The 25,012-nt window shown below is 40.6% G+C and overlaps 1 protein-coding gene across 2 annotated transcripts in view; it reads left to right on the forward strand.

The window, feature by feature from the left end:
• The window catches only part of Plod2 (procollagen-lysine,2-oxoglutarate 5-dioxygenase 2), a 70,495-nt gene that overhangs the window by 11,675 nt on the left and 33,808 nt on the right, over positions 1–25,012 (forward strand). For both annotated transcript variants that reach the window (XM_031343158.1, XM_031343159.1), the window contains exons 2-3: positions 20,854–20,945; positions 23,084–23,220. In XM_031343158.1, the coding sequence (XP_031199018.1) occupies positions 20,854–20,945; positions 23,084–23,220 (229 nt within the window). The remainder of the gene's footprint in view (positions 1–20,853; positions 20,946–23,083; positions 23,221–25,012) is intronic.

A 25,012-nucleotide genomic window follows, 5' to 3' on the forward strand; every position in this document is an offset into this window, starting at 1 on the left:
CACACACACACACACACACACAGGTAATCAGCGGGCTGCTTCCATGATTAGCAGAGATGGAGAGAGGTAGATATTATCCACTCTCCATGGGTGTTCGACGGTGAACAAGGTCATGATTCACATGTCTCTCGGTACTTCTGATGACTTGAACTCTAAGTCTGCTGTACTGTGAATGACATGAAGAGCTGTATTAATTTCACCTTCATCCTCTTTAACATTACCATGAGTTTAAGGATGATATTCATTTATTTTGACATACGAAGAGAAATGCAGAAGGAATAAGGAGAGTGTGATTGCTTTCTGAGACTAGCCAGAGACGGCTCACTGTAAAACACTGATAGAGAGAACCCTAACTGTGAATTTAAAGTACTCATGCCGTTGCTTCCGATGCTGGGATACGGGATGTATTGGCAAGCCAAGGGCTTACAAACTGCTTACATAGTAACCGAAAGATAAACGGTGTGGAAACAGTGTAGGGCAATAGTTAAGAGGATAAAGCTTTCCAATGAACAGATGAGCCATGAGGTGTCACATATGAGCAGATTATCCTCCGCACAAGCTTCTTAACCTCTCTGAACTCTCATAGTTCCCTAACAGTAGTGCTGCTTCCTCAGCAATTATTTGAACATTGAATATGACAATACCTGTAGAGGAAGCGTGCCTACAAATAGAAATTGCCCTCTTTGTGCTATTACTTTTGTACCATCTTAAGGAATATAATTCTAGTTAGCGTTTTTCTAAGGTGGAAGCTAAAAATAGTGGAATTACTCTTACCTTCACATAATGGAATATATAAGGGATCTCAGCAGGGCTTACTTAATAAGCTAAGCTGTAAAGGCAGCATTTTTGGAAGAACTCAGAGGAAATGAAAGATACATTTAACAGTGCAGATGTCATCTTTTTCATGCCGATTACTTAGTTTCCAAACTTATTTTTTTTTTTGGCATTCTTCTTAGATATGATTTTTTTCCTCCTTTTTTTTCTTTAAGGCCAGATTCCCTTGGAACTTATGATCGTGAGCCCGTGACTCACTTGTGTCCTCCTGAGTCTTGTCCAGGTTTGGTTAGTCCAGGCACTCACATCTGTGGTGCACCATTGTCCCCTGGCATCTGCTTCACTCACCTTTAGTAGACGTGTATGCACACATTAGTCAGTGTCTCAGACAGCTAAGGCCTTTAAATACACAATCTGAAGCTAAGATGATCTGAATTCATCTCTGCTGCTGCTTTTCAGAAATCCCTTTGCTCTAGGAGGTTTGTGTGGTCAGATCCATTAATCTCTGTTTCTAAATTCCCTCGCAGCTGTCTCCTTCTGACACCAGGCTGCAGAGTCAAATCTCTTCTGCTTATGATAGGATTTCAGAAAGGTCAAATAGTGTTAGGTTTTCAAGATCAGGGAACTTTTCCTGAAATCTCTCTCTCTCTACTTATTTATTTTTTTCTTTTTGATGGGGAGGGAGAGAGGGTAAAGGAGAGAAGGGAGGGAGGGACAGACTGACAAGCAGAGACACCTCAGAGCTGCTTTCCCCACAGACAAGGCTGTAGGGGAACCTGGGTGCATTGCTCTTTGTTCTTTCACTTTGGTACTTTGTATCCCTGCCGGGTCCAGTGGCTTGGAAGCAGGAGATGTTCTCCCAAAGGACAAATGATGTGTGTCGGGGCTCTGCTATGAGGAGTAGGTGCTGCTGGGCTCCTGTGGATAAGCACTGATGGCTGGGTGAGTGGGTGGGGGACCTGTAAGGTCCAGCATGGCTCCCTGATTGGCAGATCTGCTGAGTTTGAAGAAAGATTCATCTTCTCAGCTCATTTCCGATTATACTGCCTGCATCCTGGGCTTCTCCTGGTTCCAGGTACATCTGTGTTCCCTCAGCCAGGTCTCACAATGGACTCTTTGTTGTTAGACAAGCTTGCTTTTACCTGTATCTACTTTGGGTCACCGTTTCGGGCCTTTTGACTTTAAAAAATCCCATTTAGCAATTTTAAGTCCTCTGTTAGTACATCCATGAAACAATTTTTGATGGCATTTTATCTATTCTATAAAAACTGTCTTATTAGAAGTGGAAGCCTTCATAGTGAAGGAATATTTTACTGTATTCGCACTGGAGTCCTTCTCCCACCAGTGTTGGAAAAAGTGTTGATTTTCAGCTGTTTATTTAATTTTTTTACTGCGTCCATTTTATTCAGTAGCTTTTATGAAGTTTTAGTAAATATCGACTAGAGTTACTTCTCTGAGGAGAAACCAGCAGCAGCGGCAGCACACCGGAACTGCCTGCTGTTGTCTCACTGTTGCTAAGTAGCCACTGAGCACCCTCTCCTTTCCCTGTCCTTGGCCTCTAGTAAACTACGATTCTATTCCCCAGGCCTGAGAGAGCAGTTTGTTTAGGTCAGTTAGCATGAGTGAAGTCATGGGCGCTGTCTTTCTGTGCCCTATCTTTTCACTTAACCTAATGATTCCCATGTAATCACCGTTGTTGCGGATGATGCTTCAGCTCTTTTGTAGCTGAGTGTTATTCCATTGTATGTGTGTCTTGTTCAACTGTTTAGTGACTCTGGATTTGTTTTGATGTCGTGTGTCCCGAGTGCAGGCCTTTCATGTGTAGCATGTCCGAAAATGTTCCAGTAAGAAATGCCAGCCGGGCAGTGGTGGTGCACGCCTTTAATCCCAGCACTTGGGAGGCAGAGGCAGGCGGATTTCTGAGTTCGAGCCTGGTCTACAAAGTGAGCTCCAGGACAGTCAGGACTATACTGAGAAACCCTGTCTCAAAAAATCAAAAAACAAAACAAAACAAAAAACAAAAAAACAAAAAGAAATGCCAATCACCAGTAGAATCAGTGAGGACTGGTAAATATAAAAACTATGAAAAAAAAAAAGCTTGGCAGTGGTGGTGCACGCCTTTAATCCCAGCACTTGGAAGGCAGAGGCAGGCAGATTTCTGAGTTCAAGGCCAGCCTGGTCTATAGAGTGAGTTCCAGAACAGTCAGGGCTACACAGAGAAACCCTGTCTTGAAAAACAAAACAAAACAAAAAACAAAACAAAACAAAAATCTAACTTATGTCATTATTTAAAATTGTGGTTTTGCTTGCAGTAAAATTGGCTTTTGTAACTTAAAATATAGTCACTAGCAAATTAAATTTGTCTATGATTCCCACTGTGAAGTAGTATGCAAAATACTGTGATTTTTTTTTTTTCAAGTTGCTATCCCCACATGTGTTCTCTTTACAAATTCCAGTACATCCGTGTCCACAGGCATGTAAAGACAATTTTGTATTCTGCCCTGCTTCAAAACACTGTCCGGTAAGTCTTTCCCACAGTGCTTATTTGCTTTCAGGGCACAGTGTTATAGTCATAATATTTTGGTGTCTGTGGAAGGCTTGCTTCAGACTCCTGGGTTCTACTCACTGTTGATCATTTAGTGTGGTGCACTAACGCAAATTATTTTGCAATAGTCTTATTGAAAATACACTTTGGACCCATTTTTACTTATTTGAGTGTGATTTGTAAAAGGAAAAACGTGCCATGGAATATAGACTTTTTCTTTCTTGTGTCATGTATCAGAGTGAATAGTAAAAAGCTGTGTGGTGGCTTGTCATCCATCGTGCCCCTCACATTTCTATTGAATGATGGCAACCAGTACTGTTATTGATTTACTTCTGAAATTTGTAATAATTTTTTTTTATTCTCTACTTAGAAGAATAAGAGGGTTTTTTCTTCCTCCAATTTTTTTCCTGTGAGATGTCTTATCATTTTACTGGAATACACAACCTAATTTAGTGGAGGAAGCACAATAAAAAATTCTCTTAGTGAAAGTCAATAATAAGAAGAAAGAATTTGTATGAGTATGTGTGTGTGTGTGTGTGAATGTGTTGATGATGATGATCCAGTGTAAGAATGGAGTTGCACAGTACCATTTCAGGTCTCCTCAGGACTTTGTTTTGTATTTCTGTTCTTGTGAGCTGGTGGTTCTCAAACTGTTCATCGGGGGCCTCTTTTAGATTCTTTCACAGGTCACCTAAGACCACCAGAAAACATAAATATTTACCTTATGATTTATAATAATAGCAAAATTACAGTTAAAACATAGCAACAAAATACTTTCACAGTTGGGTGCTCATCATAACACGAGGAACTGTATTCAAGGGTCCAGTATTAGGAAGGGTGAGAACCACTGTTTGAAGTGGACTGGGGATGCATTGTTTCTGAAGGAAGAGGCTTGAAAAAGCAGAGTATAAGAAACAACTTCCTGTAACTGCCCAAGGTGTCTCTGTGGAATAGCCAGACTAGTGGGCCCGCATGGTGCTAAGAGTTTAGACCCGCAGACAGGTAGGGCACACTATACCTGTACTGAAGAGAAGAGAAACTGCTGAGATCTCCTGAGGTGAACGAAGCTTTGGAGGCCCCCCTCTTCTGATGACAGTGTGAAGTACAGATTGACTAAGTTTGGAGTGGTTGTTGAGAGGTCCTTTAGAATATGGCACAAAGGGAGGAGATGATGGTGTCAGACATGGGACAGGTGGCAGGGAGAGGCCGGGCCACATTACTCTGATAGAATTTGCAGACACATTGCACATACCCAAGACAGAGGAACGTAGGATATAAGACATCTCTACATTTTAGACATGTATGGCCATTAAAAGCTTAAGTTTGCTTTAATCTTCACAAAGCAAAAATTGACTGTGCCTGCTCTAACATTCTGATATGAAGATAACTAGAGCTTTCTGAGATGGTTTGGCCACCATTTTACTTTCCGTAATCACTTATTAAAGTGTATAGTCTTTTTGTCCCTGTGATTATCCAAGGGCTTAATTTAGTGGTGTGCTAGAGCTGAAAGAACCAACTGCTAAAACAGGGATTCTGCAGAGGGACTTGGAGTGTAAAACTCCGGGAAGATCTGGAACAGCTGCTGCTGCTCACTGACCCTGTGAGTTTGGGACACAGCATTCTCCGAACTTTAGTTACAGTACTGAGAAATTACATTTCCTGGAAGCTCTGACAGTCACAGCAAGGAAAATGGGAATAGGCCAGGGACTCTGGCTCCAGGGATCTAAGATCGTTGCTCAGGCTCCCCTGAGTCAGCAGAGGGCAGTTCCAAAGTGATAAGCATGTCTGATTTGATGCAAGATTAGCATGCTGACTGTCCGACTCCACTCCTCCCTCATAATCCGTTGCAGCACAGTAGCTGGAGGCTTTATTTTGAATTTCTCTTCTTATTTGTTTTCTATTACACATTAAGATTTGTTTAAAGACAGGCACTGCTTTGCTTTGGGTGGTTCGGTTTGTTTAAGGGAAGTCCTGGGGCATTTATGTTCCCTAAAAGGGCTTTGCTCACACCCAGTGTCCTGTAAGTTTTTCTGGGCTGTTTTGCAGTGTGACTGGCTATCTTTTCTGCTATGCAGCTTATGCAATTTAGTCAAACTGTCTTTTCTTTTTCTTTTAAGGATTTGTTTTTACTTTATATATGTGAGCTCACCGTCTTTTTTTTTTTTTTTTTTGGTTTTTCTGAGACAGGGTTTCTCTGTATAGTTCTGGCTGTCCTGGAACTCACTCTGTAGACCAGGCTGGCCTCAAACTCAGAAATCCGCCTGCCTCTGCCTCCCAAGTGCTGGGATCAAAGGCATGTGCCACCCCACCCAGCGAGCTCACCGTCTTTAGACACACTAGAAGAGACCATCAGGACCGCTGGAAGAGCAGACAGTGTTCTAAACCACTGAGCCGTCTCTCCAGCAGCTTATGCAATTTAAAAAGGATGCTCAGATGTGATCTTGATATTTAGTGGTGTGCTAGGGCTTAGCTTTCAGTAATGGGTGTAGGGATAAATAACTGGAAAAGAGACTGAGAAAGTAGAGGGAAGAAGAGAAAAACTAGTATTGAGAGGCATCAGTAGAGAATGGATTAATGTGCTGCACAGTGAGTTTGGCACTAGGCAGGTTTGCTAACAGAAAACGAATTGATTACATTACATCATTTTCTAGGTAGTGAAAAAAGGAAAACCTCTTTTCTTCACAATTTTCCCCTCTGTGGCTGTGCTAAAACACTGTTAAAAGTCTGTTAAGGTGAAGCGGTTCTTCTGGTTACAGCTCCTGTGTTGGGGATATCACAATGACTACAGTGTGAGGGACCTGGACACATGGTGTTCACAGCCAGGAAGCAAAGAATGATCAATTCTCGAGCTCAGCTCAGTTCCTCCTTATTTGTGTAGTCCAGGATCCCAGTCCAGGGAATGTGGTATCTACAGTTTACCTAATCAATTTCTACCTCCGTTAACTTGATCCCTGAGGTAGTCCTGGATCTCCCTAAGTGTTATTTCTAATGATTCCGAAAGTATTTTTCTTGGTGACAGCAATCAGTGAAAAGAGTCAGTTCATGGCTAGAGAGAGAGATGGCCCATCAGTTATGAGTATATATTGCTCCTGCAGAAGTCATGAGTTCAGTTCTCAAAAGAAACCACCTAACCACCTACAACTGCCTGTATCTCCAACACTAGGGACAGCTAATGCCCTAATTCTATGGGCACATGCACTCACATACACACACCCCATCCCCAATTAGAAATAAAAACAAGTCTTTAAAAGAATTTTTAAATGTTGTGCAGTGAATAATGACAGTAATAGTTCTGTTACAGTATATTTAAAGGTACTTTCAAAGGTTTAAAGTTTTCCTTGATCATTTTTAATTAAAAAGTTTTCTGAGGGACTGGGGAGAGAGCTCGGCAGGTAGGAGAACATTAATCACTCTTACAGAGGACCCTGGTTTGATTTCCACCACCTCCACCGTGGATCACACCATCTGTAATTTCTATTCTGAGAGGATTAAACTTCTTTGAGCACCAGGCAAGCATGTCACCAGTGGTGCACTTACATAAATATAGGCAAAGCACATATCTGTAAAGTAGAAAATAATTAAAAATTAAAAAAAAAAATGTGAGCTGGGAGATAGCTTGCTAATCAAATGTGAAAGCCCAAATTCAGATATCTCAGCATCCACATGAAAGCCAGATGTGTTGCACATCTGTAACTTCACCTCTGGCAAGCAGAGACAGGTGGATCCTATGGGCTTGCTGGCTGGCTAGCCAGACTTGCTGAAAAAGCCAGTTGCAGGTTCTTCAAGAGACCCTGTCTTAAAACATGAAGAGGAGCACAACAGAGGAAGACCCTTAAACTGATGGCTTTGGGCCTCCACACACACTTGTACACGCACAGACAGACAGACAGACAGACAGACAGACAGACAGAGACACAGTTATTTTTCTTCCATCAGCATTTGACCAGTGGCACAGTAAGGAAAGTTGTTAGCAGTCCTCCAACTCCAAGAACAGGAATGACAAAAGAAGTCAGGTCCTGGGACATTGATTTATTGCCGGCTTAAGACCATCTCCCTGCAAATGCGTTTCTTCACCTGGTCAACTCTTTTCTTTCCTTTAGGTTTCACCATTAGGAAAAACTTCTCAGAACTATTCCTTAACCCTCTAGCTTAATACAACTTTCTTCTTTAAAAATCCCTCATCTCACTATAGTTTTAAAATGTATTCTTTGCTCATTTATCCCATTAGTGTGGAACTTTTGTTTTGCGGCAAAACATACTGTGTGTTGTCTTAGCCATTCCCCGAGTTCTGTGGAACCTGTCTTTCAAGGTAAATCTGTGCAGGGTGTTTCTTTACACTGAGAGTTTGTCAGTCACTACTTTATGCTCTTCTAATTTTAATATTTCATTGGCTTCTTGTCTCTCTGGATGAGTTGGCACCTGTTTCACAGTGGACAGGGGTAAGTGTTGTAAAATTAAAATGAAACAAGTAATATAATTTGTAGGACCTTAGGGCAGAGTGGAGCCTGGAGTTAATTTAAGTCTGTGGTTTAGGAGGCAGACTTGCCTCAAGAATGAAAGAGCCTTTTCCTTAAAATTTCCAACTGTCCTGCTACTCTGGTCCTCTCTTGCTATATATGAGGTTTTCGTCTGGCCATCAAAGAAAAAGAAATAAAAGTAGTCTTGAGATTCTATTGGTTCCTATATTAGATGCTAGATTAGTTCCTCTGGGATCTGTTCTAAGCATCTGTGTTTAAAACATTCTCTAAGTGTTCTAACTGCATGATGGCTTCAAAGTCATATCCCAAAGGAGGATGAAGCTGCTGAGGTGTGTGGGTGCAGCGCCCACATGTCTTCAGTAATTACTTACATTCCGTCAGCAAGGGAATCTCTAGATAGGGCGTTTGTGTGTGTTTCTCTAGGAGTCTGGAAATTTTTTTCATGCCATTCTACTAGTTATCAAAACATGGTTACCTTTCATGAGATGCCGTGGAAATTTGAGATGCTTTCCACCGCTGCAGTCTGGAAGTGCGTGGGTCAGTCTGGCTTTTCTTTCAATAAGGATTTAACCTTTCTGTGCTTAAATTCATTTTTCCAGATGCCATCGGAGGAGGTATATGCAGTTTGAGCAGATTTTAAGATAAGTCTCTTACATGTTGGTAATTAGTTTAGCTGAAAACATGGGCTACAAATATTTTAACACCTCACTGTATTGTCTGGTCATAGTTTAAAATCCAGCATGTATATGTGTGTGTGTGTGTGTGTGTGTGTGTGTGTGTGTGTGTATATATATATATATATATATATATATATATATATATTACATGTGATTAAGGACTACATAAAGAATGAGCAAATGAGCTTTTAAAAAAATTTTTTACATCTCAGTATAAAGTACATTTTAAAAATCGTATAGTGGTAGCCAGTGAAGAGGCATGCTGGCTGGTGCCATCGGGTACCCGACCCTTCAGATATTAAAATGGGAACTAAGAAGTTAAAGATTCAGAGCCAGGAATGTAGCTCAGTGGCAGCACACTTGCAAAATCCTGAGTTCAACTCCCCAAATCAGGCAAACAAAAGCAAAGCAAGAAAAATGAAATGAAATTTGAAAGCATGTGAAAAATAGTTCATCTGGGGCTCTTCTCGTGTGGTTAATTAGGAGTCACACAGAAGTTATATTTTTCATATGCCTTTTCTAACTATGGTATGATACACAGTTCTGTTCAGTAGTGGGAATGTGTTGTTAAAGAAAATGCAGAGTAATTTAAGAATTTGAGAAATGTTTTTACTTGAAATATACATACACACACAGAAGCCTGTGTGCATGCGTGTACACACACACACACACACACACACACACACTCGTTTAACTGGTACTAATTGTTTTATTTAGCACCAAATGAAATTATTGTGTTTCATCTTTGAGAAATCTTGGAACTAAGGGCGTGAGAGGCCCACTAGGAGAGCTCACTGATTCTGAGGAAATACCAGGAGCTAATAGTGCTTCTTGGCTGTAGAGGTTAGGCATGGATGAGTAACAGCTTTACAGCAGTGGGCAGGGTGACCCTGCACTGTACAAGATGTTTGCAGAGCTCATAATCTTCAGGATTCCTGTTAGAAGCTGGCCACATGAAATACTGGCTACGCTCTCCAACAAGAGTGACTGATGTCTTCATTTTCTACTCCAAAAATGTTCTGCCTTAACTGTTGATGGCCTGGGTACTGCATAGACTGGCCAGTGCTCGGGGTGGGGGTGGGGGGAGATCCCCTTGTGGATTTCCACAGATGTTAGATTGCATTCATAGAGCTATTGTATGAACATCTGCTTTAAATGTGTGTCATCTTTATGACTAATTAATGCCTGGCTGTGTTCTTGTGGATTCATCATAATATTTGAACAACTACGTGACCTGCTCTTCATTTCTAATGTATCATAGCAAGAAAGTAAGTGAATATTTCTACACAGAAGACAGGGAAAGAATGGAGGGGCAAGGGATAGGAGGGACTAGCTAGATGAGCCCTTCACCCAGCCTTTCCCTCAGCCTGCAGGGTATTCCTCACCAGTGAGCTTCAATGGATATATTCTAATCCATGTAAGAATGGTCTTAGTAATGATTTAAGTAGTGAATATACATAATGTGCCAGTGGTTTGTTTATTTTACTCTAGTTTAAAATGAGGGAAAGTCTCTACATACTGACTGTTCAGTCTGGTAAAATTCAAACTAATGGGAAGTGTAGAAAGGTGATTGGTGTGGAGGTGCGCTCAGTCACCGTTGTCACATAGTGTAGTAAACCCCCACAGTAGCATGTTGTGGTTTCTTTCTAGTTTGTGTCTGAGATTCTCCTGGGAACAAGCAGATATCAACACAGGAAAAGTTAACAGGTTACTGTCACATTCTAGGTTTCTTAGGATTGTAAGTACTTTTAATTTAAACATTTTCTTGCCGTTTCCTGGGCAAGTCATCTTAAATAAGTTTGAATTCCTTCTTCCCTCCCTTCCTCACAAACTCAATTTAATATTATTATTTAACTTGTTGAATTATTCAAAACACATCCAAATCAGTTGCTTTTCACATTCTTCATTGCTACTCCTTGGTGCCAATCATGATCTTTAGCCTAGAGTGTTGTAACCTCCCTCCTAGCCAGCGGTGCCTGAATTTATCCTTGATTCTTTCAGTGAAGCCAGGCAGGCCTGATAAGCATTAGTCATAACGATTGAGAAAGCCATATTGCATCACACTAAGCATTTTGTCTCAGCTCAAGTCTGAGATCCTGTCACTTCAAATATATTTTATTTAGGGCAGCATATTTGATGTAAAATAGACCATTTTAGTAATTGGATTTAATGAATAATAGGTAAGTGCTGTTGTTGCTATTAACAGATACTAATCTTGGCCTTGTATTTTATCTTGGCCCTGTCCTCAAAGTTCTGATAGCATAGATGTAAAGATTAAAATCTGCAGTGACCTGTGAGGCCGTCTGTAGTTCACAAGCAGTTCTGAGGTTTGCGTGTGCCACATCTTCTCTTGCTTGATATCTTCTGTCCATGTCTACGCCTGCCTTGCCCCTTCCCAAACCAGACACTATGACATACTTTGTGTTTATCATTGCTTCTTACTAGAAAACTTGCAGCATATTATCTGCATGGCTCACTGCCTCCACATTAGACTTTCCTCTCAGTGTGCTATGTGTGTGACTCAGAATTGTAGCCCTGCAGTGGCCAGGACTCCGTCTTTCCTGTCCATGCACCTGCGAGCAGAAAGTTATCAGAAGTATTTGCCCCTGGAAGCAAAGATTGATCTTCTTTTTCTCTTTCATTCCCTCTGGAATACTGAGCCTTTAGGACACTGTGGCACATGGTAGACCACAACACACATTGAAGAGGCTTGATGACTTTCTGGTGTCTATAGAATGCGTATTCCTCACTCGCGAACCATGCAGGACAGCGTCTTCCCCTGTCTGGGCCTGGTACTTCTCAGAGCTGTGCATGGTTTTTTTCATCTTGGCTTCCAGATGCCGTTCCTCTCAGGGAATGCAGTTAACCATCTCTTCTCACTTTTGAGTCCAGAAGATGGGGATCTATTGCCTCTATTTCTTATTATTTAAATCTTACCCTTTCTTTAAGAACCACCCGTAGTTTATTTCTTCTGTGGAGTAATCCAGATTACTCTTGTTCCTCCTCCTCCTATATCTTGTTGCATCTCACTGTGGAAATTTGCTGGCATACTGAGATTGCTAGTTTATAATGTGATCCCCATTTCAACTTTATCAGTATCTCCCGGTGCGCAGAAATTCTTTCCTCAGCAGTTCCTTATACACAGTAAGTGAGGAGCATTGTCACCCAGCATCTGTGTTTAAATGAGACCTTGGGTAGTTCTGACACATGTTCATGTCTGTGAACCAGTTGACAAGGACGGCGTATGAACGGAACAGACTGCTGATACCTGCAATAAGGAAACCAGTTGGTAAATTATTATTACTAGCATTCAGAAGTCCCTAGGACTAGAAAGGGAAAAGTAGAAATGGGGCCCCAGAGCGCCAGTGTTCCAAGAATGAATAATATGGTTATTTCTCTGACTATATCTTTAACTGCGAGATGTCTTGTAGGACGAAGAATAGTCAATGAGATGAAAATAGGTCAGTGTTTACGTCTGTGGTTTAGACATTGGTCTTTTGAGCACATTTTGGATAATAGATGGTTAGCTGTCTCGCTTCCTGAGGGCTTCACGGTGGGGAGATCTGAGACTGGTAAGCCATACTAAGGCTAAATGTGGCACACATGGCTTCTTGGGATTGGTGAGAGCCTTAGGTTCCAGCTTCATGACTGGAATAGGACAAAGGGACTAGTGACTTGGTGGGAGGCAGTAAAAGGACCAAGTTCGTGAAAAAAAAAAAAAAAACCTTAGAATTGTAGAGTGCAGACACTTAAGAGCGAGGGTGCTGTGTTTTTCAGGATAAAGTTAACCGGTCTTGAGTGTAGGGGTTGCTTCTGAAGGACAAGTTACACATATCAGTAAGGTCCACAAAGTGTCTTCTGGGAGGTGTACAGCAAATTACTCCAAGTGTTTTACTTGGAGACAGGCCATGCATTCTGTATCTCTTTGGTACCTGAATAATGATTTGAAATAAAGTATGTTGTTTACTTACTGTTTCTGAGCAGTCATTTATTATACATGTGTATTTACTGTATGGTGCTAAACTCTTTAATTTCTCTCTCAGTTTATAACTAAGATAAACTGTACTTCTTGAACTCTGCTGTTGCTCCTTTTGCCTGCTGTAAGTTGAGACGGGCACTTCCTAAACCATACCAGTCCCTTCTCATGGAATCAGGAGGGGTGTGGCCTCCTTGCCTTTCCAAGGTGCATATATTTTTGTTCCTTTTGCTTTGCACACTCACTATAAACCTGACCCAAAGCAGCCAGTAACAGCCATGCCACAGACTGAGTGCTAGGTGGTCATGAAGTTTACCCTGTCAAATAAATAAGTTAATTGCTTTAGAGTTCAGCTTCATTTCTGTTTCCAGGAGACAGGGAGAACGTGGTCAGAATCTAAGCTGAGTGGCCTCCAGCCCAATGTTCAGTAGTCTTTGTTGCTGCCTGAAACCTCACAAACATTTTTTATGGCCCATGTTTCTGCCAGCATCTCTTGCTTGCGGCACTCCAGGGTTTCTCTGTGTCTGCTGGAAAGTCTTCCACACAGCAGTTCCTAAAGGCTGTGAACTACACATTCATGTTTCTCACTCTCTGAGAACCCTAGATCTCTCGCTTCTGACCTCATTAAATTTCTTTGCTGTAACAGCTTTCCTGATACATGCAACTTAGGAGATAACTGCATTATGCTAGCTGTGCTGTTAGAGGACTTCGGTCCATCTTGGCAGAGAAGAAGTAGCAGCAGGAGCTACTCCATCTGCGGTGGAGAGCCGGACACCATGACTGTAGACAGTAGGAGGCTAACCAGGAAACAGAATGCCCCAGAAGCAGGGCCTAGCCATAATGCTCAAAAGGTCACTTTTTGAGTTTGACTTTTCCCAGGCTGACCTAACTGCTTAAAGTCCCCCAAATCCAGGCCAACAGGTAGAGAGCAGTTGCTGTATGCAGATTCAAGTCATAACAGAATTGAACTTGAAGTTGATTTTATAGATACAGTGTACCTGTAGAAATATATGCAAATCACAGTCAACTGTATCGTCTTAAATGTTCGTAAGGATAGCTGTGTTTTAAAATAGTTTAACTAAGTCCACAGCATAATGGTTAAATAAGTTATAGTTTATGTAAACCAAATTATACTGTTGCTCCATTTGGAAACAGCTCAAATATATGCAAAACCTATAAAAGGAAAATATGGATTAGCATGTAAAATGTGCTTATGTGTAATAATATATGAAATACTCACTTGTGTGGCTTTGAGATTTCTTTAGAAACAAGCCACAGAACTAGTTTCTTTAATGTCTTGAATGGGAACCACTTGGATGTCTGAAAATGTATTTTAATTTTATTATTTAATCCAGAGTTAAATTATAAAGAAGGAACTCTCGATCATCTATATATCTACCTATATAAAACATCTTTTAGAAAAATTATGTGCTTAAGTGTTTTGCCTGAATGTATGTCTGTGCACCAGTCGTGATCCTGATACCCACAGAGGCTAGAAGAGGGTTTCAGATCTGCTGGAACTGGAGTTACAACAGGTCATGAGCCCCATTGTGTGAGTGTTGGGAATCAAACCTGAGTCCTGGAAGAGCAGCCAGTGCTCTTAACCACTGACCCATTCCTCTAGCCCTGCGTATATATTTTTAAAATATTTGACTTGGCACAGTGAGACTACACTATTATACTTTCTGAACCGCTGCCCCTTCCCCAAACTGTTAACTTTTTCAGCATGATATGAGCGTGACAGTTGGTAGTAGTGTGTACAGGCGACTTTTGTGATGACTGTAGTCATTCCACAGAGGCCCAGTCTGGGAAGGTGGCATTGTGAATCATTTGGGAGTTACCTGTACAGCCTCAAATTATCATGTGATATACGAGTTCATATTTTTAGTAATCTCTTACATGGCAACTTCCTCTGAATAATGTGAACTGAAGCAGAAGGAGGGTGTCTAAAAGATTCTTACTTGTTGGAGTAGATGCTGTAAAATCTTAAAGCCAGAATGAGGCTGAGTTGCTGCTGCTGCTTAATTTAATGCACTTTATTGTACACAAGAGGTAAGCAGGGTGCGCAGGATCACCTGTTTCTATTTCTTACATTATGCTCTGGCGCAAGCCAGGTCTTGAGGACACTAAGCAAGCACTCTAACTAAGAACTAAGAAATAACATTGCAAGCTTGGCAGTCCAACCCCTTAGAAATAATTCTGTAGTGTGTCTAAAGGAAACGGCTATTCCCTTGTAACTGAAGATGATAAGTGAAGTTTAGGACTTTGTTTTCACTAGGTTTCAACAGCACATATTTTTGGACCACTCTCTTAGAGCATGGTCGCTTAATCCCAGCACAGCTGCAAGTAGCCCCTGCTGCAGGGCAGCTCTTACAAGTGTGTGAGCTGGTGGGAATGTATGTTATCTTCATCTATGGCTTTTCTTTTTTACCCTGGTCCCTAAATGGTGCCCCCTGTGTATGAGCATAGGGGATATTTTTACAGCCTGTGTAAAATACAGAATAGACAGCAACAGATCAAATGTGTTTCTACAAGCTACATAATCTGCTTGCAGATTTCAGAAAGGCAGTTTCCAGTCTCTGATAAAGCATTTGGCCAGCAGATGTGTTACTCCACTCTGTTCAGAGGAAATTCTTCTCACTGGCACATCTTTCTATTTTTGTGACAGTTCATGTCTCTGAAGCCCTGGAGTTCATTAACATATACTCTTTCTTTCGGGTGGTAGCTTGTCAGCTTTTTGTGTCTTTGACATTCGAATTATATCTAGAGTTCACATTTTGTGATATGTGGAGGTATCAAATATGCTGTTATAAATTCTGGAAATTTATAACACTGTATTTGTTGGATCTGAGGGATGGAAGGCACATTAATTTTCTCATGTAGCTCGTTTATTTTGGATACATCTTACTGTTCTTGCTGTCACATCGTCCTCAATTAATTACTCCTTCCCTCACAACCAACTCTCTAAAGTTATTCAGAAAAAACCTAGATTTTTTTTCCCTCTTATATGAAGTGAGTTAGTGCAAACGGTGGTTGATGCCTTTCTTATCTTTTTTTCCCCCTTTTTATCAGAGTAGAAAAACATCTCAGTCCGTCAACTATTATTGCATGGCATGAATTGCATGGCATGGCTTCCGGATCGCTTGCCACCCCTACTCAACCCTTACACAGTCAACACTTCCCGACATAGCTCACCACTGTCCTGTAGCTTCACACCCGGGAAGGAGCTGGCACACGTCACATGCCTGCTTAGGATGGCAGTTTTCTTTGCTTGCTTGGCATGTATTGGATGTTTTTGAACCTGTGTTCAGCCTTGTGAGATTTTTGGTTTTTTTTTTTTATGCAGAATTTATAGTTATTATTAAATACCATGTAGGAGATGGTCATAGTGAATGCTTTTCCTTATTTGTTTTGTTGTTTTATTTCAGAATTTTAACCCAGGTTTTGCTTGCTTGTACTGTGAGTCCTTCAGCATGCTCATTCTTTGGTGTCTGAACCTTTCTTTTCACATTCTGAACTCAAGAAGGAACATCTTGGATCTCTGTGTATAGTTTATGGCTGCCATCCAGGCTTGTGTAATTTTTATTTCCATGTTTCTGGGAAGGGATTACTCTGACTGTGGGAGAGTGGATTTCATTCTTCTTCCTATCACTTATCACTTGAGCTTCCTTTTAACATTTAAGACTGAGTAAGTGAAGTTACTCAGCACAGTGTGGTTCTGTGGAGTGCTGAGGGGGTGTTGGGTGTGAGTGGGGCATTCTTATGAAGTGGTTCTGAATGGAGTGCATTTTGTACAGATTAGATAAGTTATGTGGCTTGAGTCTTATTAATCTTAAGTATGTAACTATTGTTACAACAAGGGCATGAGCTTATCTAAACTGGTCATTGTATTGTGGCCAACCAGTCTCATTTTAATTTTTGTGGTCATTCGTTGTTATCATCGACATAAAGTATGTAGCCAACAATATATTAAAAATTATATCTTATAGTAGGATAGAGTTTTATCTTTACCTAATAATCACTTTTAGTATAAGATATACTAATTTTGGGGTTTTTTTTTTGCAATATAAATAATCAAATTGCATACTTTGAAAATGTCATTAAGCACCTATAGTGAGAGTTTGTCTTCCAATCACTATGTGGCTACCTACAATAACATGCAAAAGCAATGGGTCTATATAAACACATTACCAGAAAAATCGTATAGAAAGGAAAAAGAGAGAATCTAATACATGTTTTAAAGTTTTAATTCTACTGCGTGTTCATTTTTTTTTTTTTTGAAGTGAGTGTAAAGAAGTGTGTTTTGGTTGGCAGTGTTTGGGAAGAGCTATCATCGTGCCCTTAGTGATGTTGATCATTTCTTGACGGCATAGTCAGTTTGCCTCAGTCTGCTTCCAGTATGTCTAGAACATACTGTCTTCACGTAGGACAGACGATCGTAGAGCCTTCCTGCAAGCGGCTCCCCATCCCACAGTATGCATGATGCCATGGTGATCACTTTATCCTGGTTTGTCCATGGGTTTTCCTACTTCTGTAACTACACGCAGGACACGGGAAAGGGAATGGGTGAACAGCCGGCCCATTTTCCAGCTATGAGCACGTCTCCCTATCTACTGTTTGTCTTACCTCGTGCAGTTTAGTGTGGAAGTGCAGATGAAAACGTTCCCCTCTCTCCCATTGTTCTCACTGAAATTACGATGGGAATTGCTCTTGAGGCACTTTACCTTGAGTTCCTTCCAACAATTTCACAAAATAAAATGTTCTCCCCTAGCCAACTACAGGGCAGTTAGACTGTCGGTGTAGCTCGGTACTTAGCAACAAAATGGTGCTATGAGATCTGGGAAAACACATTTTTAAGATTTATTGTCTTATTTCTGTGTGTGTGTGTGTTCTTATGAGTATATGCCATTGTGCAAGTGCTCTTGGGGCCAGAAGAAGGTTTCATATCGCTTGGAATTGTATTCTCTTAACCACCGAGTCATCTCTGCAAGCCCCAAGCCCTTTATAAGATGTGGGTTTACTCTTCTGTTACTGAGGTAATTTACATCTATAGTCTGCATGAATTCTGCTTCTGGCATCTCTTTGCAGTCTTCTCTGTATGGCTAGCTTGCATTCTGAGCCTTGAAGTGATGAGCACTCGTATCATATAAATAACCAGTTGGCCTTGTTGAGGCAACAGATTCTCTCCTACACCTACCTGTCAGGGATGTACCTGGAGGCCTGAGGATTCAGCTCAAGTTACAGAGATCCAGGGATAACTTGGGCTGGATCCTCAGGGTGTTACAAAGCAAGAGCAGCCTTGCAGAGGTCCCCCAATCTTTCCTGGTGAAGTCAAGATAGATGGATTCAGTTTTCCGGCAGCCAGTACACGAGATGTTGGTAACGTGGGAAGGTCACCGGTGACTTAGTACCCGTTTTCAGTGAGGACTGCTGACATACTCATGCTCCTTACCACTATTCCAAAACCTGGCAGAAAATCAGTGTTCAACATGAACCACATTGGACAACTTAGGCATAGCAAGCAATTCTTCAGAACAGGGTTGTTCCTCTTGAAAATGTAGTAGACAGTATCTAGGATCCAACTTTCTACAAAGGACCAGCCCTTTAAGCAGGCCTTTCTGAGAAGGGAAGCCTCTGGCTTACCATTCCTTTTCTGCACATATACCATTCTATTATTATTGATATGATTATTATTGCTATCATCATCGTTATTATTACTAATTTTATTTACGTCCGAAACGTTGGCCCCCTCTAGGTCCTCCCTCACAGAATTCTTTTCCCTGTCCTCCCTTCCCTTTGCTTCTGAGAGACCCCCCAAGGACATCCTCCCTCCCTGGACATCAAGTCTCTACAGGATTAGGCTCATGCTCTCCCACTGAGGTCAGACAAGGCAGTCCTCCACTATACCACACATACCATTCTAAAGTTTGTTTTCACACATACCATTCTAAAGTTTGTTTTGTCCCGGTGAGCCTTTGCCAAATGAAGCTACCTTAAATACTGGAAACATGGGCTTTACAGATTAGCTCTGAGGATCTCCTCCTTGTTATGCAAATAACTTGTTTGGTAATATTAGCTAAATCACTTATCCTATTTAAATCTTACCATCTTCATCTGTGAATGCCAGGTAGTGCTATGTATTTTGTTGAAAATGAGTATTTTATGTACATATATGCATGTGATCATTTGTCGATGAATCCAGTCAGTCAAAATTTTGATACGTGCTATATATATGTGCATGAAAAAATTCTTGTACTCTATTACATGCATGATTTTACGTTGTTTTTGCATCAGTTTAAAGTGAATTTTAAAAGTTTAGTGATCCGTGGAAGACTGCATACCATGAATAACCTCGTGGTTAGTTAATGGTTGAGGACATCTCGACTCTTTCGATACAGTCTGGTTGGAGAGAATTTGATCATAAATTTAAATTGTTCTAGTGAATTTGTCATTACACTTTCTTGAGATTGTTATGAGCAGTATGCTCCTAACAAAATGAGTCTTTAAAAGAAAGTCTAGATGCTGTCACTGCTGCATCTAGCCTGCTGGCTGGGAGGTTCTTTCTGCGGGTTCTCCTGTCTTTGCCTTATGTCTCTGCTGTGGGGCATGCTGGGATCACAGACCCTTGTGCTGCTGATGCTCCCAGCATCTACTATTTCTCCAGTCATGGAAATTTTTCTTCTCCAAAAATAACAATTTAAAGATATCTTTAAGGTACATTTACTCAGTGTCTTAGTCACTGTTCTATTGCTATGAGGAAACACGAGCAAGGTGACTCCTAACAGAAGAAAGCATTTAATTAGGGGCTTGCTGATGGCTTCGCCTATAAACATCATGGAGTAAGCGTAAGCAGAAAGGCATAGTGCTGGAACAGTCGTCGAGAGCTTTACAACCTGATCTTCAGGCAGTAGGTAAAGGGGGCTGGAGGGAGGTGGGGACAGACAGACGGCCACAGCGAGAGACAGAGACAGACATTGGGCCTGGAGTGGGCTTTTGAAACGTCAAAGCCCACCCCAGTGCCATCTCCTCCAGCAAGGACACAACTCCTAATCCTTCCTAAACAGTTCCATGCCCTAATGACTAAGCATTCAGACATGTGATCCTGTGCTGGCCATTCTTATTCAAACAACCACACTCAAGTCTTTGTCACATTAATTAACTGATGGCTTTATTTAATAGGGAACATTTATTCAAACAAAAATTTTGTAAGGTAATACTTCATTTGTAACAGCATTCTAGAAATACATTATTTATCTTCATGGAAATGCGTTTCCTTTTGGTTTGATAATGAATGTTTAGCATACCTACATTAATTATACTTACTTTCTATAGTAAAATATTTTCAGAATTTGATTTGAAGAATTACCTTAATTTGTTAACTGATTTCTAAGATCCATTAATCCTATGATTAATTATTTATGTTATTTATGATTTAGGGGCCATGCAGGACCTTCTCAGTCTCTTGTATCACTAGGCCATAGAGCATTACGTGGAATAGCTTGGTGCTTACAATGTTGGGATGTTGGCTCAGTTGTCTTCTTCCATGACTTCTCCTAATTCTGGGAACAGGAATGCTCCACTCTTCAGTGCTTGTGGGGGATGAGGCAACCTTGATGAATTTTCCAGTATGCTTTTGCCTGATAAATATTGTCCCATTTGTCTACGGCAGCTTTTATGGGTATTTGTAAACAGATCCCCAGTCCACTTACCTCTGTTAAGAAGAGAGCCTATATTAAATTCAAGAGCCTTGTAAAAGGCAACTAAAAGCTACATATTTACTGATAATGTTATTAGCATCTCTGACTTTTGATCCAATTACTGTTTACAAAACTAAGAATAAATAAAGGATATAAATATGACATCTGTTAAGACTTTGAGTATAAGACCTTCTGTGTAGGAGGAAAATATGAGTTTTTAAATAGTCTGTTTTCAATTTGTTCAGCTTATTTTAGAGACTAAGAATTAGTCTTGAAATTAGGCCCTCCTTTGTGAGTGTCGATGCGGGATGAATAGAGTTTACTGAGGAAATAACATGATTATATGCCTCAAATCTGGGACAGTTTGTAGGTAACAGTGCAGCTGGCTGATGGAGTGATGTCTACAAAAGTCGTAACCCATAGAGATAAATTAGGCATTTTGTGAAAGCTCATCTATATTTGAAATACTCTATCCAGGACCTATTTTCCTTGAGTCACTAATAAACTTTCTTTTACCAGTGAAATAATTTCTTACTGCATGGGTTAATCATGGCCATGTAATACGGCCCATTTTACATGCCTATTTTTCAGTAGCTCTTCGTTTAACTAATTGAAAGCATTCCCATGTGATAATGAAGTGTTTAAACACTATAATGTTATGAGAAACAGCATTTAATGTTTTGCTAAACCTTTCTTATCTTTTCAGATAAATTATTAGTCGTAACTGTAGCCACAAAAGAAAATGATGGATTCCACAGATTTATGAATTCAGCCAAGTATTTCAATTATACTGTGAAGGTATGATATGTCTTTCAATCTTTGGACTTGTTGGAATATGTGCTTAGAATATATTATCTAGTGGTTTATTTAAACATGTTCTACAAGCAACAGAAATATGTACATATGTAACTTTCCTGACTTCCTTTGAAGGGTCATGTACACATACATTGTAATCAAGGTTTTGACAGTAAGTATTTTCACTGACTGCCGTGGTGTCAGTTGAGAACATTATGGGGAGGGCTCTTCGGGGGTGCACTATTGATAGTTGCTTTTCCTGTTTTGTTTTGTTTTGGTTGGGTTCATTGGTTGGAACACTGCCAAGAGTTTTAGATATTTTGTCTACAGGACACGGTTCATGGATGTGATCAGAGGTGACTTGGAGCCCCTGAGAGAGTGTTAAGCTGGCTTCTGTGAGATCTGCTCATTGATCCAGGTTATTTATTTTTTGATACAAAGATTATGCCAGCTGTATCTTTTTTTAGAAAGAGGAGCATGAGGAAGTATATGAGGGACTGAAAAAAAGAAAAGAAAAAGAAAATCAAAAAGAAGGAAAACATTGCTCCTACCTTGGGAAAACTGGGCTGTTTTAGCATGTGATATTGAGGACAGTGCCATCCATTATGTAGCTAGCCTCTAGCTAGCCTCTCAGATTTTCATGCAGAGTATTAATGTGGCTGAACTTTGCTGGAAAGAGATCTAGTGATAACATCTACATGTTTAAAGAGGATAAGTGAGAAAGTAAATGAGAAATATCGTTAGCATGCCTTGATGGGGAAACGGTGTTATAAGTACAAACACACAAGGTAAACTATGCCTGGAACGCAGTGGGCCAGTCTTTAGGGCTCCATGTGAGGAGAGAATAGAAAGTCTCTGATGTGCAAGTGTTAGGAAAATTGTGTGTGGTATGCTGTTGATCAATTGCATGACCAAAGTGATAAAAGATAAAACAAAAGATGAACATGTTTATGAGCAAAATTTATTTATTTTTGAGGAAAACTTGTCCTAGAGTAGATAGCTCTAACCTCTCATATCTGAGAGTCCAGTCCCGTTTGAATACTAGAGACTTGGGCCCTTTCTTCATCCTCCTGTTCTGTAGTCCAGAAGTTTCTAAAGCATGTACTTTATACCAGGGAGTTCTTCATTTCTCGAAGGAGCTAGACAGGAAAATTCTCCCATGCATGTCAGATCAGTGAGTCACAGAGTGGATCTAGGAGTCTTGCTTTCACCATTTGTCCGTGGGACTGGTGTGCCCCAAAGCCTGGCTCCTCCCTGTGCTCAGCTGGGATGGGCCTCAGATGTTGTTGGCTCAGTGGGCTCAGTATTGGAGACTCCAGAGGATCGTGAGAGGAATCCCAGCTGGAGCGCTCATCATTCAGCAGACTGAATCCAGTTCCACATTAACTTCAGTTCGTTTGGATGTCTTTACCTCAGACATCCCTGTAAACAGTAAAATTTCTGAGGTTGGGTTCACTGAACTTGTCTTCATTGCATTTCATTTAAATTCCATTTCCCTTTCTCCAGATCTTCTTGTATGTCAGGAGGTAGGGCACCTGTTGGTTACATCTCTTTATCTCCCTCAAAGCCAGGGTTTCTGTTCCCACTTACAGTTCAGGGTAAAGTGGCTGAGGCCGAGGCAGATGCTGGAAAGTCAGGGCCTGGTTAGCCCCGACTAGCTGTACATCACCCCTTGCCTTGGGTAATTCTTATTAAACTTTTGAGGCTAATACAAATATAAGATTTGCCAAAGAAATAAGGATCCTTAATACTTGATGCATCCTTAGTTGACAGGCCAGTCTAGGAGCCTCTGAGCATAGGAATTTCCATGTAAATGTCGTATCACATTAGATAGGTGAACTACAAGAGTTCCTTCATTTTCATGTAAGTCTGAAAAACAAGAATAAGATGAAAAATACTTTCGGAGTCTACTTCTATAGGCTAGAATCAACTTTTGAAATATTTGGAATGATGTCTTAGTGGTGGATCGTATTGTGGAATTTTGACCCTCCTGTGTATTAATTTCTGTCCCATCCTAATATTTACTTTAATTATAAATAAGTAGTGGCTTACAAGGACTGGGGCACAACTTCTGTTGATATTTTTATGCTGCTATTGCCATTGGCATTTTCCTCAGGATGAGTTCTTGATTTCATTTCTAGGTTCTTGGTCAAGGGCAAGAGTGGAGAGGTGGTGATGGAATGAACAGTATCGGAGGGGGCCAGAAGGTGAGATTGATGAAGGAAGCCATGGAGGACTACGCCAGTCAGGATGATCTGGTCATCCTGTTTACTGAGTGGTAAGAAAAATAGCCTATGGGTTTTCCAATCTGTATTATATCACCCTTAAAGACTGAATGTAATAATTGAAGATTAAATGTTGAAATATTTTCTGACAGGGACTCATTGTATAAAGTGTATTTTTCTCACACATAACTGAAGTTTTTCCAGTGAGTAGCTGCTGCTTCTGAGCCCCAACTTAAAAGCAAAGTTGTTTTGTACTAAATTTTTTCATTAGCAGGAATTTTTCTTCTATGTAAAGTAAACTTACTATGCGTGAAAAATCACAGTCCGCGCCGATCTTGTAATATTAAGATGATGAGTTATAAGAACTAATGAGAAAACATGGAATAGTCTAACATTTTTGTGAAATTCATTTTAATCTTGGGTTAAAAGCACAGTAGAGATCATGCCTGAATATGCAATTGAGGGAGACAACAAAATGAGCTCTGTCCAAACATCAAAAAGGCTTTATAAAGTTGGAATATAAGGCAGACATCCGAGACCCTGCGCTGTCAAGAACAAAGAGTCTTTTGGTGCATAAATTTCTTTGCATTTATTTACTTTTGTGCTTGGCTGAAATCCAAAGAGGTTCATATCCAAAGCATGTATTCTATCGTAGAGCCATCACCCTAGCCCACAGATACCATTTTGCTTGCATACTGCCTTATTCTCTTGAAATGTTTAACATCTTATCAAAGCTTACGTATTTTAAAAACACCACATTGCACCATGTACTGTCTTGTATCTTTTTCATTTTTATAATGTTGTTACTGATCTTTTGTTTTTAAATCCTGTTGAAGTTTTCTTGATGTAGTAAAGTTATTTTTAAATCCTTTTCTTTTCAATTTACAAATGCAAAACCACATTATTTGCAGATGAAATTAAAGGTGATCATTCTTAGGCAGAAGCATATGTGAGGATGGCCTGAACTCTGGCGTAAAAAACAGAAACAGCAGTGCCTCGGCCCCCCCAGCACTTACAACTTTCATGCTTCCAGGTTTCTGAGATCCTCCAAACACAAGCTTTATTTTCTTGTATGCACCTTTTCTTGTAAGATGAATTGTGATATGTCAGGTATGGTATAGCTTATGCACTGTGAAGTTTTTTTTACATTGTCTGATATATCCATACCATATATAATACACATCCTATAGTATCTAGATTAAATGCTAAGTATGCATTTCTAACATTCACATCTCTGAGTTTGCACCCAGCACAAGCAAATTTGGATTCTGATGGTGAGGCAGATGGTCTGTGAACAAGCATCTGCGAAGAACCTAGTAATGTCCTCTAGGGTCCCCAGCCTTTGAGTAATCATCTGCGAAGAACCTAGTAATGTCCTCTAGGGTCCCCAGCCTTTGAGTTAGGGGACCCTGCTTTTCTCTGAGCTCCCTTCCCAGCCTCCGTTCTCCCCTACTTACACGATTTCTCCTGGGGAGTTGGCAGTGGGAGGGACCTAGTTTTTTTCTGACAGCCAGAAGAGAGCATTATAAGACACCCAAATGCTGAGACAAGTCAGTCTGATTCATTGGATTGTATTTAAGACTCAGCGTGGCAGACAGTGCTGTGCTTGAAAAAGGTCTGATGGCTCTTAAGTATTGTCAGGGTCATGAGTCAGTGGACCAGGTAGATTTTTTGAGAATAACATTCTAAAAGCAAATCTGTACTTTTATCAAGAAAAGCAGGTTTAGGCCGGGCAGTGGTGGCACATGCCTTTAATCCCAGAATTGGGGAGGCGGATTTCTGGGTTTGAGGCCAGCCTGGTCTACAGAGTAAGTTCCAGGATAGCCAGGGCTGCACAGAGAAACC

The sequence above is a fragment of the Mastomys coucha genome, unplaced genomic scaffold, assembly GCF_008632895.1.
Source record: "Mastomys coucha isolate ucsf_1 unplaced genomic scaffold, UCSF_Mcou_1 pScaffold23, whole genome shotgun sequence".
Taxonomy (NCBI): domain Eukaryota; kingdom Metazoa; phylum Chordata; class Mammalia; order Rodentia; family Muridae; genus Mastomys; species Mastomys coucha.